The 17781-nt window shown below is 51.4% G+C and overlaps 1 protein-coding gene across 2 annotated transcripts; it reads right to left on the bottom strand.

Moving 5' to 3' along the window:
• Positions 1–3282: 3282 nt before the first annotated feature.
• Positions 3283–9040, bottom strand: LOC124982559 (keratin, type II cuticular Hb6). Of its 2 annotated transcripts, none has more exons than XM_047549405.1 (9): positions 8675–9040; positions 7736–7944; positions 7086–7152; positions 6280–6375; positions 5921–6085; positions 5581–5706; positions 5093–5313; positions 4008–4039; positions 3283–3875 (listed from the first exon to the last, which is right to left on the bottom strand). In XM_047549405.1, the coding sequence occupies exons 1-9, from the start codon at positions 9038–9040 to the stop codon at positions 3694–3696; spliced, it is 1464 nt and encodes a 487-aa protein (XP_047405361.1). In that variant the 3' UTR covers positions 3283–3693. The 2 variants fall into 2 exon arrangements, with proteins under 2 accessions (XP_047405361.1, XP_047405362.1); XM_047549406.1 differs by having other exon boundaries at positions 7092–7152.
• Positions 9041–17781: the final 8741 nt, after the last annotated feature.

Raw genomic sequence — 17781 nt, 5'->3', positions numbered from 1 at the left:
GTATCCGCCATGGTATTTCCCATGCACTGTGTAGGTATTGGCCAATTAGCAAGGCCTTCTGGATCGCACAGAGAGACAACTGCCTCTTCTCTGGAAGTTCCCTGCGGCTTGATGACTATAAGCCAACTGACCATCAGATCCCTCTGTGCTGACAAGCCTGCGGTAGCCACAAGCCCCGAGCAACAGTCCCACACCTGTCCTGCTTGGCACACCAGCTGAGGCTCCTACACATTCAAGGGACTGGTGGGCTAACCCCATCCTTCACATGGATAAACTAGCTGAGGTCCCAAAAGTGAAGGGCCTTGACCACCCATTCTTGGTGGCAAAGCCAGGATGAGAACCCATGTCTCCTGGCTTCCGGTCTCCACGCTTTTTCTACTGCCTCGCTCCGCCTCCTCTCTTCAGAGGCTTAGGATGTTTTTCTGCTATTTCAGGAATAGTAATAACAACAATGATGGATGCCACGTTTCCAGCATTATTCTGCGGTACTCTCTACTCCAAACTTGTATTCGTATTGTCTCATTTAATCCTCCTGTGGGGACTGTCTTCAGAAATGGTCCCCCAACAATAGCTTCCCTCTCTGCATCTGCTACTCTTCATAGCAAAGATAAAACTCATTTCTCCTCCTCTTGAATCTGGACTGGCCCTGAGAAGGCTTTGACTAATGGAACAGAATGTGGTGAAAGGGACCTTTTGGGCTTCTGCTCTACAGAGCATTAGAGAGAGAATGGATGGAGTGGGGTGACCAGAGCACTCCTAGCAGCACCATTTACATCCATAGAAAGAGCACTAGGAATGAAGAAGCTTTCAACCGCCATGCTCAAACGCTGGTTTTCTGCCACCTCTGCAAATGCTCATGAACTTCCAACAGGTACTATTGTAAGAAAGCTTGTAGGAACCATTTTGCAAGGGTTTCAACCAGCTTGGCACAGTGGTGCACACCTGTAATCCCAGCGGCTCAGGAAGCTGAGGATTGTGAGTTCAAAGCCAGCCTCAGCAACTGATCAAGACCCTAAGAAACTCAGTGAAACCCTGTCTCTAAGTAAAATGCAAAAAATGGCTGAGGATGTGCCTCAGTGTTTAAGCGCCCCTGGGTTCAATCCCCGGTACCAAAAAAGAAAGGATTTTGACCAGAGCACTCCTAGCATGGCACCAGCCTGCAGCCATGGAAAGAATGTTGAAAATGGCCAGCCTTTCAGCTCTCATGTTGAGAATCGTGTTTTCCTCCACCCTCTATAGAGTGCTCATAAGGTGCCAGTAGGTTGCATTGTAAGAAGTTTTTAGAGTAGCTCTGAAGTGCAGATAACCAGAGCTAATGTGGCACAAGCTTGCGCACAGAAAAGGTGTTGGTAATGGTGAACTTTTCCAATACCATGCTCAGAGGCCCTGAGGGTGTTTGCAGCCACCCTCTTCATAGAACTGATGACAGGTGGTAGCACATGGAGGAGCCCAGAGGGCCCTGGCCATCACCCTAGCTAAACTCTCCACCAGTGGCCACCACCAAATGCCAACCCTATGAGTGAAGCCATTTTGGATCTTTCACCCATCAGTCTACACAATCACGAAAAATACTGTTGTCTTGAGCCACCAAGTTTGGGACTATTTTGTTATGTGCAATAGCTAAGCGGAAGAGAAGTGGTACCTGGTAGTGGGGTGCTGTTGTAACCCCTAAAGCCTCTGACATTGGCTTTGGGAGCTGGCATCGGGCTGAACCTGGATGTCCTCAGGAGACAAGGTTAGCTAGACTGTGAGGAAATTACTATTTAATCCTGGAGAAAAGACCCAGGGGCAGGAGCTGTTTCTTATGTTTATAGTTCCTGTATGTTTGGTTCTGTTTTTTCCAGTGCTAGGGATCAAACCCAGGGCCTCATGCAAACCTGGCTAGCACTCTGCCACAGAGCCACACTCCTGTGCCCCGTTCCTACATTCTTCAGTGTTTGCTATTTATTATCCAATCCCTTGTTCCTCTGATCCTCTGTTTATATTAACTTTCTCTAGTCAATTATTGTCCTTTGATTAGATCCTGACTGCTACATCCTGGCCAAAAGCCCCACCTGAGCTCCAAGCTGGTGACCAGCACCAAATCTAGCCTTAAGGGTGCAGGCATGTTGGCCCTTCCAGCCATCCTAGCACCCCAAACAACATCATGCAAAGGAGAAGCACAAGGCACACCCACAGAACCATGAGAAACGATGCAGTCTTGTGCCAAGCCCCTCCGTCTGAGTGGTTTATTGTGTGCTTAGAGGTCTGAAACTCCTCCCTCCAGTCCCCTATCCATGAAGAAGCTTCAGCCCAGCGAGGACAACAGACATGACCACAATGACAGAAGTAGCAAATGGCTGGACCAGTGTTCAAACCAGGTCTGTTTTCAGACGCCTTGTCTCACTTAAAGAGCTGAGCAAATTCAGGAACACTGTCCACCCTCCCTCCCTCTCCAATCAAGGAAACAGAAGGAAGCTCAGAGTGGAAGCCATCCATCCGTCGCCCTTGTCCTAGAGGGCGGCAGAACTCTGAACTAGTGGCCAGTTCTCCCGGCTTCCAGCCCAGAGCTCTCCCTCTCCACACCCCTCCGCTCTCGTGACCTTCTTTTCACTCTCTCCCCAACTCACGCACATCCCAAAATGCTCTGGGGAGTGGGGGAGCAGGCAAAACCGCCATGGTTGAGAACATTTAGGACCCATTTGGTTACATCTTGAGACATATTCTGTTGTCACAATAGGGAACTGGGGAGCCCTGCCAGCATCTAGTGAATAGAAGCCAGCAGGGCGACAACTTGCATAGGGCACCACCACCACCCCCAAAAGAATTATGTAACTCACAATGTCAGTAGTGCTGCTACAAGGAACCCTGGGTTAGAGAAACCCATGGCCCCACTAGACTTTCCATCCTGCCCCCTTGAGAATTTGTTTTCCCCAAGTCCCTGTTTGGTTGCTCACGGCCAACTGGACAGCATCTTATGCAATCATGTTCACCTACTGAAGATACCTAGGTAGATGATGAGGGCCTGAGGAAATCCCTGGTGGGGGGGGGGGGGCATCTATCAATCACTGCAAGGCACACCTGTCAATCACAGCAGGCCCCAGATATTGCAACAGGCCCCAAGCACTTCTAAGACAGCAGATTTGATTCGCTACAATTAGTTTATTGGAGGCACAGAGTGAGACAAAGACAAACGTGCAGGCAGGCAGCTGAGTCATTGGCTTTTTAGAAGCTTCTGCAGACAGCCCTGGAAGGTGGTGCCCTCCCTCCCTCGGCCAGGTCCGGCACAGAGTTACAGGAAAACCAGCAACAATGTTCATTCCCATCTACATTTCCAGGCAGAAGCACGTGGGCAGACTTCCGGAAAATGCTGTCAGGGAGATTCGGGGGCTGGCCCTGTTCCTCCAAGCTCGGGAGAAGGGGCTCAGGCAGGACCAATGAATCCAGCAAAAACACAGAAGGCGGAAGGAAAGAATGAATCCTCGGGACAACAAACTGACTACTGGGAAAGGTTATAGAAAGAGACCAAGGCGCCGCCCCTGCCTCCCGGGGCTCAGGGCGCCCAGAGGGGAGCAGGCGGGAAGGACGTGCAGGGTGTACACATCCGGCGACCGACCGGTTCTGGGGTGGCCGGCAGTGGGTGGTGCGTTCGGGTTGCGCGAGGTCCTGGCTGGGCAGAGGGTGGTGGCCTTCGATTGCAGCAGCCGAAGCCTCCTAGCACTTCTTACAGCCGCCGCTGCAGGCGCCGGCCCCGGCGCAGGGGGCGCAGGCGTTGGGGGTGCCCACCACCACGTTGCCGCTGCAGGGGCCGCTGCAGACTCTGGTGTTGACAGCAGGGGCAGTACCGGCGACGCAGAGATCGCCACAAACGACGCCACCGCGGGAGCTGCTGACGCCTGGATGGGGGAGAACAGGCAGCCAGCGTCAGGCGCAGCCCCAGTCAGGTGGCTTTGCAGCGAGCGCGATGCCCCCTCCCCAAAGGTTTGGGCCACCCTCGCTGGAGAAGGGGGAGAGCTCGGACTACTTACATACGTTCACGGCGCCAACGCCCTCGCACAGCCTGTCGCGAGAAGAAAGGGGAGAAGTCAGTACCGCGACCAGCAACCAGGTGCAAAATGCCATTCGTGGCCCTCCCTCTAGGGTAAGAAACCAGCTAGGGGAGCCCCAGATTCACCTCACCATGTGGGTTCAGCGCCTGCTCTCCGCTGCTCATTAGCTGTGCACTGTGAAACCTCTCCTCTTAGGTTTCCTCATCAGGAAAATCAACTCCCTTACATGCAGTGCTTAGTGCCCAGCATGCAGTGAGCACTTGAGAACTGTTCCCTGCAGCAGTTTCTATGTTGTCCTGATTTTTGTAAATGTATTTGAGCGGGGCAGACTTAACCACCCAACCAACTAAACAACTAGGGGGCAAAAATCAAAGACAAAGAATAAGCTCTGGTTCTGAAGAGTTTGTCCTTAAGAGGCTGAAGCTACAGAACTGCCCTCTCGCCATGGGAAGGAAGTCTGAATGACCAAAAGGTATTTTCCCCTACCTCCATCCTCACCTCCAGAGCAAGCTAAAAAGCACAACTCTGAGAGTAAGTCATACCTCCCACAAGGGACAGATCCTGCTCTTTGTCTACCTCAGTGCCAGGCTACAATGGTAGATCACTTTGGAGTACTTATTATGATTGCAATAGGTAAGGACAGGTTGATGGAATTCCCTGACGGAAGCAGTCATTAGGAAATAAATCAGATTCCCAGGATAGGGCAGGGTCTGGGCAGGACCCAGCTAGAGAAGAGCTGAAATCCTGAAGGACATAGCAAGCAGGACTCCGAAAGTACCATTTTGTGAAGGTGACCCAAGGCTAAGTTTGACCTAAGAAACAGAGATCATGGCGACAGACACCCAAATCTGAAGTTAGATTTATGGAAGTCACCCATATCAGACCTAGGTAAGCATGAGATTCACATGGGGCTAGAATAGACTCAAAGGACTTACACAGGTTTCCTGTCCAGCTGCAGGTTGGTGAGGTGTGGAAACGGAGGTTGAGAGGTGCTGGGAGTGTGAGGGACATGGCATGCGGATAACCCAGCAGGACTGGGGCAATAAAAGAGCTAAGAGACCCACCTCTGCTCCTCGCCCTCCAGCAGGCGCCGGTAGGTGGCGATCTCGATGTCCAGGCCCAGCTTGGAGTTCATCACCTCCTGGTACTCCTTGAGCAGGCAGGCCATGTCCTGCTTGGCCTTCTGCAGGGCGCCCTCCAGCTCAGCCAGCTTGCAGCGGGCGTCGCTCAGGGCCGCCTCGCCCTGCTGCTCAGACTGGGTCACGGCCGTCTCCAGCTTGGTGTTCTGGGGGCCCAGAGAGGACAGGGAGGTCAGGGCCCCTGAGCGAGTCTGCCCATTGCCTGGATGTGCCCAGGTGCTCCTGACAGCTGGCAAGCTGCCAGAAACAGGCCCTCTGGCCTTGTTCACCTGGGTCCCCCGGAGTGAGCACACTGGGGAACCCGGTCAGGCAAATGGGCTGCAGAACATGTGGTGAGGTCCACACAGGCCCAGGCTGGCCGTGTGGCACTGGGTAGGCCCAGCCTCCCTGGTGTTGGGCACGGCGAGCCATACCTGGCACTTGGCATTCTCCACCTCGGCCGTCAGCCTCTGGATGATGCGGTTCAGCTCGTTGATCTCCTCCCTGGTGCGGCGCAGGGTCTCCCCGTGCCTGATCACTGTGGCCTTCATCTCCTCACACTGGGGGCGCAGACAGGCTCATGAGGCTCAGCATGGGGCACGCACGGGCCGGGCACCCAGACGCCAGCCCGCCCTGCCACCCCCACCCGAGAGCCGTCTTCCTCCTCCCACCATCCCAGGGGGTCAGAGTCCCCAGGCCGAAGAGGCCTTGCTCAGAGATGCCGCTCAGCCCTCCAGCCGCCTGGTGCGGGAGGCAGGGGTCCCCAGCCCTCACCTTGCTGCGGTACCAGGACTCGGCCTCAGCCCGGCTGCGGGTGGCGATGTCGTCGTACTGAGCCTTGATCTCGGCCACGATGCAGTCCATGTTCAGGTCGCGGCTGTTGTCCATCTTGACGATGACCGAGGTGTCTGAGATGTGGGAGTGGAGAACGCGGATCTCCTGCAGGACGAGGACGGGGCATGTCAGAGGCCTGTTGAGACCGCAGCCCAACTCGGCATACCAGTGCCAGCTCCTCAGACTGCCCTGGTCCCCAGACCCTGCCCCTCACACAACCCCAGGCCCAGAGCCCCCACCCAGATCCCTGTCCACCTCTCCCCCTCCCTCGAGCCCTCTGCCCGGCCTAGCAACCTCACCTCCTCGTACAGTCTCCTCAGGAAGTCGATCTCCTGGGTCAGCGCCTCCGCGTTGGCCTCCAGGTCTGACTTGCGCAGGTAAGCACAGTCCACGTCCTGGGGACATGGGGCCTTGAGCTTGGGGGTCCCATGAAGACTGTGCCCCCAAACTCCTGTCTCCTCTCACCCATTCCATGCAGGCCAGGGGAGCAGGATCCCCAGTGTCCCACTGCCAAGCATCTCCTACCTGCTGACCCTTCCCAGACGCACCTGGCCACCTCCTCCCCTGTCACAACAAACCCTTGGTGCCTTGGATATGGCTCAGCTGCCTGGAAGGGCCCCTCCCCTCTCCTCTCACCCTCTGCTCCTGCAGGAAGTCCTGCCCTGGCCCTTCCCCATCCCACAGCAGTCCTCCAGGAGGGCACCCGGCCACTCCTGGTCCTGCTGCCCCGTCCCCTAGACTCTGGGACGGGATCCTCACCTCCTCCTCATCAGACTTTCAGCATGCCACAGACCAACTCCCCCACAGCACACAGACTAAACCCCTGCGCTCCAGGGGACCCGGCCCCAGACCACAACCTCAGAGCAGAGCAAGGCAGCCAGAGGTCAATGCAGCCATGCCCCTGCCCCAGAGCGGGTGCCACTGGATATCTCAAGGTCATTTCCCTTGTCCAGCCCCGGGAGTGCCATTTGATGGCTGCCTCCCTGGAAATAGCCCATCCTGACGTGCAGAGGTCACTGCACCCCACCCTTTGGTTGAGCCCCCACAGTGCCCCCAAGAAGAGTCTGTCCCCAAATCCCTCAGGACTGCTTCCCTCGGCCATGACACTCACCTTCTTCAGAGCCACAAACTCATTCTCAGCTGTGGCCCTCAGAGAAACTTCCTCCTCATACCTGAGATGGGAGAGAGGGCGGTGAGGGAGGGCAGGTAGGTGACGGCAGACCCCACCCTGCTCGCCCGAGAAGGGGCCCTGCCAGGTCCCTTCTGGCTGGAGTTGGGTGTGTCTGGGATCCTGTCTCCACTCTGAGTGGAGGATGGAGAGGGCTCACCAGGGACCTTCCAGTCCCGTGGCCAAGGCTGCTCTGAGGTCACCTCGGGAGGCAGATAAGGACTCGGGCCTGCCCCATGCTGGCAGTGGGATCATGGCCTCTTGGGTGCTGCAGCCCAGTGTCCTCTCTCCATGGTGTCAATCCTAGCTCAGCTGTGAAGTGTCACAGACCCAGCGGAACTCAGAACTGAGCACCCAGGGCAGTGGGACACCTGGAGTGGCTTCAGAGGGTGGAAGGCTGAGGTGGGGGCGGGCACTCCCAGCCTCAGGGCTGCTCCCAGGCAGAGTGGACAGACACTGCTCCATGCACGGATCCTGCAACTCCCTCTGCCTGGCCCCGGGGCCACCACCTCCCTGGGCATTCTTATCGTCTGTGCCCAGGGCTTTCCCAAAGCCAGTCCACAGGAACGCCACCCGGTCACACTCACTTCTTCTTGTAGCCCTCCAGCACCTCCTGCACGTGGTTGAGCTCAGAGGCCAGCCTCCCGCTGTCGGCCTCCGCACACTCGGCCTCCCGCCTCAGGGTCTCAATGTAGCCCTCGAACAGGGGCTCCAGGTTGCTCTCGCAGCACTTGCGGTTCTGGTAGAACTGCCACTTGGTCTCCAGCAGCTTGTTCTGCTGCTCCAGGAAGCGCACCTGCCATTCGGGGTGGGAGGGGGTCAGGGTCAGCCAGCTCTTGGTGTGGGGTGAGGTTTGAAGTGGCTTCTGACCCTGGAGCTCAGCAGAGACGAGGCAGAGGCGGGCCCTGGGAACAGGGCCACTCCTCCCTTCCTGCTCTTGATGCACGGTGGGAACAAGGGCCCTGCTCTCAGGTGAGCCCAGCTACCCATCCAGATGCATCCGAGGGACACGGGTCAAGTGCCAATTCAGGGCTCAGCAGCCTACTCTGAAGCTAGTGGGGCTGGGGCCCTCAGCCAGTGCACCCGCTTTCAGACCCCATAATGGGGTTCTAGTGACGGGCAGTATGGGGATGTCAGGCCATCTGGGACAGAGCTGGGCTCTCCTGCCCCTACCCACCTCCTCTGGTAGACATCCCTTCCCTGCCCCAGCGCACAGTCCTAGCTGGGGCTCCCCAGGCCTCTGGTCTCAGCAGCAGCTGCTGCATTCGTCTTCAAGCAGAGTAGCTTGTGCCCAGAGCAACCTGTTTCCTCTCCTTTTTTCCATAAGGTCTGCTTGTCTGTCAGTGGAGTCTTTCTGGTTCTGGAGTGCCTCTCTGGTTCTGAGTGCCTGTCTGTGTGCCTCTCTTCCATCACACTGTGCACTCAATGAGATAGAGGTCTTTCTGCCTCTGCCTCTCCTCTCAGTGCCCAGGCCTGGCTGTGCACCTGTGGTGGGGATCAGGAAGGGTGTGATCCAGGACACCCACCTTGTCAATGAAGGCAGCGAACCTGCTGTTGAGGCACTTGATCTGCTCCTTCTCCTCATGCTTCACGCACTGAGCATTGGGGTCGATCTCCAGGTTGAGGGGGGCCAGCAGGCTCTCGTTGACCGACACGGAGGTGATGCAGGGTGGGGTGGGTCCACACACGCCACCGGAGCGGTAGCCGAAGCTGCGTCCGCAGGATCCAGAGCGGAAGGCCCCACAGACACTTTGACTGCTGAAGCCCCCAGAGAGGCCGCGGTAGCAGGAGATGCCGCGGTAGGGGGCGGCGGTGATGCAGCAGCGGCCGGGCCGGGGCCCGCAGGCCGAGGCGCAGCTGAAGGCGCGGCCACAGTAGGATCCACAAGTCATGGTGCTTTTGGGGGTACGGGAGGCTCTGACGTTGGAGACGTCCAAATGGAGGGTGCAGTGGACGTGGTTTCAGTTGTTTACTTTTTCCACCTCTCTAGGCCTTTTATATATCTGCGGAGCCTGACTGACCACGTGGTTAGGCACAATTAGACGCCTTTATAGGCTTGGGTTGTTCAGCTACCGTGGCTGTTCCCTAAATGTGCTTAATTGGTGCCCAGAAGCGACCAGATGTTTATGGTCCTTTGCCCTAAACTGCACAATTTTCTTCTTCAAAGGGCCAGCTCACTCCCCCTGCCACACACACACACACACCTCAACCTTCTAAGACAGAAATGCAGAGGTTGGGAGACGTGGGGCGCAGTGATTCAAGCTGGAATGAAGGGGCCAGGGGCGGGACTGTGGCTCAGGTGAGCTGCTTTTTTGGGTGAGGTCGGCGCCGCTGTCCGTGGTGCTGATCGAACTGGGTCAGAAACGTTGGATCAGCACTTCAGATGGTGTGGAACCTGGGATATGTTTGATGGCCTCCCTGACCCAGATGGCCTCTTTCTGCACCCCCAAAGCCCCACATTTACAAAATTTTCTAACTTAGTCTGTCACAGTGGAATCCAACACCTTCGCACCTGCTCCCAAACCCTTACCTGTACCTATTAACCTTTCTCCTCACCCCTTCCCCTCTTCCTTCCATCCTTCCCTGGCCTGCTCCCTCTCACTGTCTCCACTCACTGGCTGCCCTTCCCTCCCACAGTCTCACTCACCCAGTGGTACATCTTCACCTTTGCCCACCCTCACTGGAACACAGATGGGCTCTTAGGGCCTCTGGGCCTGTCTATGCCCAAAGGAGGCATGCCTTCCCTCAGAATCTTCCACAAGGTCTGGGGGGCACACACTGGCTTACCGTCCCCAGGAGAGCCCAGTCCTTTCCCCCAAGCCCTCAAGCAATGACCAAATATTGACATTTCACCCCAAGCCTTTGTGTTTCCTCCAGGGTCTAGGGTGAGCCCCACTTTTATGAGTCTGCATATCATTGGCTCTGAATACTACATCCCATAGAGCTATCTGAGGAGGGGGCCTGCCCACACCTCCCTCCCCGGGTCCTGCTGCTTTCCATGCTCTGCCTTCCTGAACGCCCCTCCCTGCACAGTAATTTGTCAGAACCTTGACAGGTGTCAGAACAGATCCATATTGCTGTTCATCCAGTGTGAACCTGAACTTACAAGGACTGAGTAGAGGCCAAGGCACTTTCCTGACTAGCCCTGGGGGCAGGACAAGGGGCAAGTCCTTTCACTCCTGGGAAATGGGTTAAGGCTTTGCCACATACTGCAGCCTTGGAAATTTAGAGATGTGTACATGTTCAGTAAACTCCAGAGCACAATGCATATAGGTTTCGTTGTTATCTTTAAGAGGCCATTGGCTCTAGGGCAGTGTTTTATCTTGGATTTTTGTTTGTTTGTTTAATTAATTAATTGATTAATTTTTGAAGTTCGTGTTGTAACCCACCAATGGGAGCAGCTAAAATTTTATTTTAATAAACTAGATGAAAAAACATCAAACAGAGTAGAATAGAAAAATATCAGAGTGCCCCATATTGTTTCCTTTTTTTTCTTTTTTTTTTTTTTTTTTGGCAGCGCTGGGGATTGAACCCAGGGCTTTGTGCTTGCGAGCACTCTACCAACTGAGCTATATCCCCGTCCCCTATATTGTTTCCTATGCATAACTATTGTTCCATTGCCTTTTGGTTTCAGTTGTGGTGTATGTGTGTGTACACTCAGTCATTGTGTCAAATATGTCTTAATATGGTTACAAGACAAAAGTGGAAAATACATGTCAGTTGAGAAGACAGAACCAGATTCCCAATTGCCTAGTGTCAAATTCCAGCTTGGCCACCCTCTGCTGTGTATGTTCAGGCAATTACTTCACCCCTCTGTACCTCCTCCATGATTTGTAAAATGAGGATAATAATAGCGCCCACCTCATAAAGTTGTTGTAAGGATGAAAGGAATTTGTCCATGCAAAGCTCTTAGAACTGAGCCCAACATACTCCAAGTGTACAATCATTTTTGTTTTTGTTGCTGCTGCTGCTGTGGACATGTTGGAGTGTTTGATGGATTTACCCACCCACATTCCTAAACCATCTATGTTCAATTAACATTAATGGTGCCTGTCTTCCAGTACTAGCAAGAGGATTAAATAGAGTAATATATGGGCAATGTGTAATACAGAACCTGGCACAAAGAAAATGCTCAGTAAATGTTAATACCACCCTTCTACCATATGGGCCTGTCCAAGTGGCAGAAAGAACTGAAACCTTTAACTCTAGTTATTTCTCCTATCCTGGGAAAGAACCCAAATGCCCCTACTTCAATACCCAGTCCAGCTGACTGCCCCAGCAAGGCCCATGGAGAATTTCTCATCCTAGCCAAGAAAAAATATCATTCATCCTTGGACAACCACACTAGTAGAAAAGAAGTTTGGTTCATCTGAAGTCCGTAATTGGTGAATAATTCATAGATTGTGTTTATTATGTGACCTTAACTGACGATCAGCAAACCTCAGTCATAAATCAAACAATGTCATGCTCACTCATCTTGCTTTTGGCCTGATCCCAAAACCTCCTGATCTGTGGGTAGCCAGGGGATACCATGGTGCTGGGAGTGGAAGATGCAAGTATAATGGAAAGCCAGAGAGAGCAAGAGAAGGTAAACTCTCACTGCAGATGGACAAATGGAAGTTGGAGTCGAGGAAGAACTTTCCAAAAGTTCCAAAAAGAGTTTGCACTCAGGGAAACTTTCTATCAAAGAAAACATCCCCTCTGGGCTGGCCATCTTGTTTGAGAAGATATGTCAACCAAAAAGACCTTGCCATCTGGACATCAGTCTCTTCTTTCAGCCCAAGTGGAACTTTGTGCCAAGGGATGCCTGGGGAAAATGAGCAAAGTGAATGGTTTTAACATTGGGAAGTCCTCACTCAGAGCTCCCTTCAGTCCAGCCTTTTCCTGTGCAGCCTGTGCTGAGGAGAATTCCCAAGATGGAGGATTGCTAAGACCAGATGTCACCTTCCCGTTGGGACATTCATGGATGGGGTGGCTGACATGCCCCAGCTGTATGCTGGACCCTGCCTTAATTTTGGAGGGAAGAATAAACTAAGGGAAGGAAGGAGACGCTCCTAGTCTGCCAGGGAAGACAGACCCACATTTGTGACGAAGGTCAGATGTCTGGAGACGGCTGCTTTTCAGATGTTCCATCAGATGCTAAGGAACACAATGCCTACTGCCTGTGTCCATTCCAGAGTCGTGTGAAATGCAGCTGGTCTGACAGGAAAAGCAAGGAGGGCTCCTGGGAAGAGTGAGGGCAGGCTTGGGGAAGGAGACGGACAGGACAGTGTTGGCAAAAAGGTGTGCACAGAGATACTTCAGAGAGTGGACGACTGGGGAGCCCACAGACCCTTGCAGGAGTGGAGGGGACCATGAGGTACTGTGACAGAGGGAGAGAAAGGAAGCCAGTTGAGGCAGAGAGCTGTGAAGCAGGGCCAGCGTCACCCTTCAGACCTGTTCTGAGACTGCCGACTGCGAGGATACCAACCATTTGCCTGCCAGGCTGCCGATGTCCAAGGGGCTGTGTCCTCTCTAACCTTGCAGCTCTGGCTTTCTGTGAACCAGATGGGTTCCAGTGAGGGACATTGATGGGATCACAGAATTGCTGTTTACACAACAGCAGACTGCCGAGCTGTTGTTGAGGGGGTTCACCTCAGGTCTAGCCACTAGGTGGGCAGGGGCTTAGCAAACTGAGGAGCACTTCAAGGCAGAGCCCTGCCTCCTCAGCCAGGAGAACCCAGGACACTGGTCAGTTATTCATTGCAACCCACCAGAGGGGAGTCCCATTGGATAAAAGAGCCAAAGGTCCCTGAGGGAAGCCTGGGTGGGGCTGGATCCTGACACAGGAGCTCTGCCTCTTGAGAGCCTTCCACTAACTAGGCTGAGCCCCGTGCCTACCCCAGCCCTGCCCTGTGGGACTCCGATGTTATAAATCTGGAGCTAAGGTTGCCCATCACTCCAGCAGGTCTGGATCTTGCCCTCCATGTTGGGCCCCTTCCCTCCTCTTCCTCCTCCTCTGCTCTTCCATCCCTGGAGTGTCCCCCCGCCACCACTAACCCCTGGATCCTTTCCCACAGTCCCTGATCATGTCTCTCCCTCCCATTCTCCCCAACCACCCCATAGCCGGCCTCCTTCCTTTTTCCAAGTGGCCCCCTAGAGTAACAATCTAAGACATCTCCTTCTCTCCATTTTCCATAGAAATCCCCTCCCATCCATGCCGCTCTTTCCCTCCCCAAGCCTATACCCTCATCTCTGCTCTGCCCAAGGCCTGCAGGATCCTTGCCTCCATTGCTGGCTCACTTTGTTTAAGGACACATCCCCCTCACTTCATTCAGGTCCCAGCAAGGAACATCGCTCCTCCCCATCCCACTCCCAGGAATGGTTACCCTCTGCTCTGCTTCATTTGGTCCCCACCCCATCCTACCACAAAGCTTTACAAAATTGGCCACAAAACTTTGATGGCTCCATTACTCAGCACTTAATATGCAGCTGGTACATTTTATTCATTCAACAAATATGTACTGAGCACCTACTATGTGCCAAGTCCTTGGAATATATCCACAAACAAAACATCGGTACACACTGATGTGCTGCAGTTTTGTCATGATCTGGTTACACATCCAGCTTTTCTCTTAAAACTGAAAGCTCACTGAGTCAAGGGTGAGTTCTCCTCCACCTTCTGGTCCTGAGCCCCAATGGCACCCTGCAGGGCCTTGAAGAGGGCACAGGGGAATGGAAGTGTGAGTGTGTGCTGGTGTGTTGCATAAAGACACCACCACTGGGAGCTACTTTTGTTGATGGCAGGTGGTGGACAGATAGAGGGGCAATGGGACAAACTCAGCCCTTCCAGAGCACCAGGCTGAGAGTTTCAACTCTATCTTAAACTCACAACCTAAGCAATCTCTTAACCTCCCCAGGCCTCAGTGTCTAAGAACACAAGTCTCAGGGGGTCTTTGGTAAAAATCACTTAAGTTAACACATGTTGGGTTCTCAGAAAGGTACCTAGTATGGAGAACAATAAACATCGAGGATTTTTTTATTTTATTTTTTTTTTTTTCCGGTACTGGGGCTTGAACCCAGGGGTGCTTAACCACTGAGTCACATCCCCAGCCCTTTTTAGTATTTTATTTAGAAACATGGTCTCTCTAAGTTGCTTAGGGCCTCACTAAGTTGTTGAGGCTGACTTTAAACTCTCGATCCTCCTGTCTCAGCCTCCTGAGCCACTGGAATCACAGGCATGTGCCCCTGCACCTGGCTCAGGTTGTTATTTTTTGAGTTTGGAAGAATATCCATAAAAAAGCATTCTGCTCTGAAGATACACTACTTCCACAGTTAAAAAAAAAAAATGCACTCCAGAAAACCTCTTGCACAGATGCACCAAAATACACGAAAAGATCATTGGTGCCAACTCAGCTCACCATACAGAACTCCAGAAAACGCCCGAGTATATGGAGGTAGAAAAGTGAATAAACTCTGTTCTATTCATATGATGAGCACTCCACAGTGAAAGCCACGCAATACAACTGCAGGAAGCAACCCTGAACAAAAGAGACCAGAAATAAAGAATACTACAGTGTGACTCCATTGCTACGAAGTTCAAAAACTGAGAAACCAATACGCCATTGAGGGGTGCTTGCATTGTTTCCAAAACTATAAAGAAAAACAAGGGGAAATTAAGCACAAAGTCCAGGAGAGGGGTCACCCTAGCCAGGAAGGAGGGAAGTACAAACCTATTGGGGTATACTACATAGACGACTCCTAAGATACCAGTATGTTCTTTCTTCCTACAGGGGCAGGTACACACCTACACATCCTTCTATGTGTGTTGACATATTTCACAACAAAAATAATTTTAACTTTCATAAAATTACTACACACTGCCAGAGCCAAGAATGGTGAGTCTCCCAAAGGCCCCCGCCCCTCCCCCTCCTCCACTACAAACTTTTCCACTTGACAAAAACAGGTTTAATTGTCCTTTCAGGTCTTCAAAAATTAGCAGCAATCAATAATTTGAGAAGTTTAATGAAGTGGTGTCACACTTGAGTTTCTTCATATCTTGTTTGAAATTGTTTCTTGCATCTTGAAAATTGCTTAGCAAGGGCCAGTCATTAGTAATTAGCTCGTGTTTATGCATGGCATTTTTATAAGGAGTTACATAGCAGAAAAACTCAAGTGTGTGGGAGATGCACCTTGACTCAACACTCCTCGGACACCCAGCCAGCTGGTTTTGGGGAGACACTGCTGTTTGTGGACATTGCCCAGAACTTAAGCTTCGGAAGCATTGGCCTAGCTGCCCCTGAACACATAAGGTAACAGCAGTTGCCACATCCTCTTCTAGATGACCAGGTGGCCCAGGAGTTTGTGACCCCATGTCAATCATGTCACAGGCCCCACCCTGAATATTTTCCACAGACACACTGAGCCCTGCCCTGCTTTCCCCCTTCCTGTTCTTTCCCCCAGCCACCCCCTTGCCCCTTCCCTATGGTGGCTCTGCTTGCCTCGTCCCCTCTCCCCCAGGGCTATGAGTCAAGTCATTTCACAGCTCTGTTCTCTTCAGTTTAATGCATACCCCTGTATTTTATGCAGTAGTTTTTCTAGACCTGTTCATTTGGGGTATGGTTGGTTCATAGGTAAATCAGACATATTGCAATCTATCAAGAGAATTACAGGTCTAGAAATCCCAGAGTCATATCAGGAGCGGAAAGAGGTGGTGTCCATCCCGGCCTGCCCTGCACATCCTACCCAACTCCTGTCCAGCCTTCAAACAGCATCAGGGTGCCCTAAGCCACTCGCACACCTCATCCACTCCAGTTCTTTTTTATTTAAACTTTATTGGACTTTTTTTTAGATATATATGACATAGAACCCACTTTGATACAGCTATGCAAGCGTGGAATATCTTATTCTTGTTAGAACCCCAGTCTTGTGGATGAACACAATGGCGGGTTTCATCATGGCAAGTTCGTGGATGTACTATGGAAGTTCTGTTAGATTCGTCCCATCTTCCCTTTCCCCACCTTTCCTCCCTTCGTGCCCTCCTCGTTCTAATCTTTCCAATCCCCTCTGACTCTGCCCCTTTTCCTGACTCTCCCCCGTCCTAAATCCAGAGATATCCCCTACTAAACAACTTTCTCTATAGGGATTAAGAATAACAAGGGTTGTCATCATTTACAGGTGAGAAAGTACCATATCTCCTGCTCAACCACTTGCCAGCTGTGAGGCTCTGTCAAGTTATTTAAACTCTTTGAGCCTCCATTTCCTCATCTGTAGAATTGGGATGACGGTACATACTTCATTTGGCTGATGTGTGAATTAGAAATCATTTAAATCATATAATGATGATCACATAGTACATAAACAATAAAATACCCTTTAATCATAATAGGATTATGTTTCCCTAGAGTTCTTTCCAACTGTAAAGATAAAAACATATTCAAGTGTATAATTAGCATCACCAATCTGACACTTTGTGCTTCCTGGGCTGATATAATGTGGCATAGCATCTTTTGTGAAGTATTCTGCCCCAAAATGTTCAATTTACAACTAATCAAGATCCCAGTCCAGCATTGTCCAAAAAAAAAAAAAAATTATGGGGTAGTGAAAATGTTTTTTTTTAATCTGTACTCACCAATGAAGTAGGCACTAGTGATATGTAGTGATCGAGGACTTAAATATACAAAGTGCAACAGAAGAACTAGGTTTTTTTATTTATTTAATTTTAACTGATACCAATTTATATAGCCACTTGTATCTATTAACTACCACGTTAGCAATTCAGTTGTAGATTCAACTTCCAGTTTATAGAAAACACAAGGGAGAAAGCCACAGATAAATCATATAAAATCTATTTTTAAAAAATCTAGGGCAGCCTGACGTGGTGGCACACTCCTATGATCCCAGTGACTCAGAAGGCTCAGGAAGGAGGATTACACATTCAGGATCAGCCTCAGCAACTTAGCAAGACCCTGTCTCAAACTAGAAAATAAGAACTGGGAAGGTAGCTCAGTGGTTGAGTGCTTATCCCCTGGGATGCATGACACTCTGGACTTCACAAAAAATTAACAAATCAAATAAAAGGGGCCGAGGGTACAGCTCAGAGCATCCCTGGGTTCAATCCCATGTACCACACACACACAACACACACACACAAAAAAATCTATGAACAATTAGGAAAATTCAAATAAGGGATGGCTACTGAGTGGCACTTTGGAATTATAATTTTCTTACATGTGAAAAAAAGTACCATCCTTACTCTTAAGAAAAATGTGCTGATGGGGCTAGAGTATAGCTTGCCTAGCAAACACCAGGCCACAGGTTCAATTCCCAACATCACACACACACACACATACACACACACACACACACACACACACACACCATAAATGCCTGCTGAAGTATTTAAGGATTACTAGCGATGCTTTCTGAAACCATCAAATAATGGGGCAAATGTAACATAATGTTAACAACTGTTTAGGTATCTAGGTGGAGCATCTATCTGTGTTTGTTGTATTATTGCAACTTCTCTCTGAAAAAAACTCATAATCAAAGTTGAAAATATGTAAAAAAAAAAGATTTAATAATCTGCTGAGAGCTGTCATATTAGGAAAATCAGTTAATTTTCAGCCACCCATTGTAGAATTTAGGGTTGGGG

The sequence above is a fragment of the Sciurus carolinensis genome, chromosome 4 (genome assembly GCF_902686445.1).
Source record: "Sciurus carolinensis chromosome 4, mSciCar1.2, whole genome shotgun sequence".
NCBI classification, from domain to species: domain Eukaryota; kingdom Metazoa; phylum Chordata; class Mammalia; order Rodentia; family Sciuridae; genus Sciurus; species Sciurus carolinensis.
This window is presented reverse-complemented; position numbering and strand designations above follow the sequence as displayed.

Bases quoted from the DNA above. Each gene is read 5' to 3' on its own strand.
- LOC124982559 (XM_047549405.1), bottom strand. From the start codon at position 9,040: ATGACTTGTGGATCCTACTGTGGCCGCGCCTTCAGCTGCGCCTCGGCC. The intron at 7,153-7,735 runs GTGAGTGTGACC...CTCCCATCTCAG, and splicing joins CTGGAGGGCTACAAGAAGAA to GTATGAGGAGGAAGTTTCTC. The intron at 3,876-4,007 runs GTAAGTAGTCCG...TCCCCCATCCAG, and splicing joins CGTTGGCGCCGTGAACGTAT to GCGTCAGCAGCTCCCGCGGT.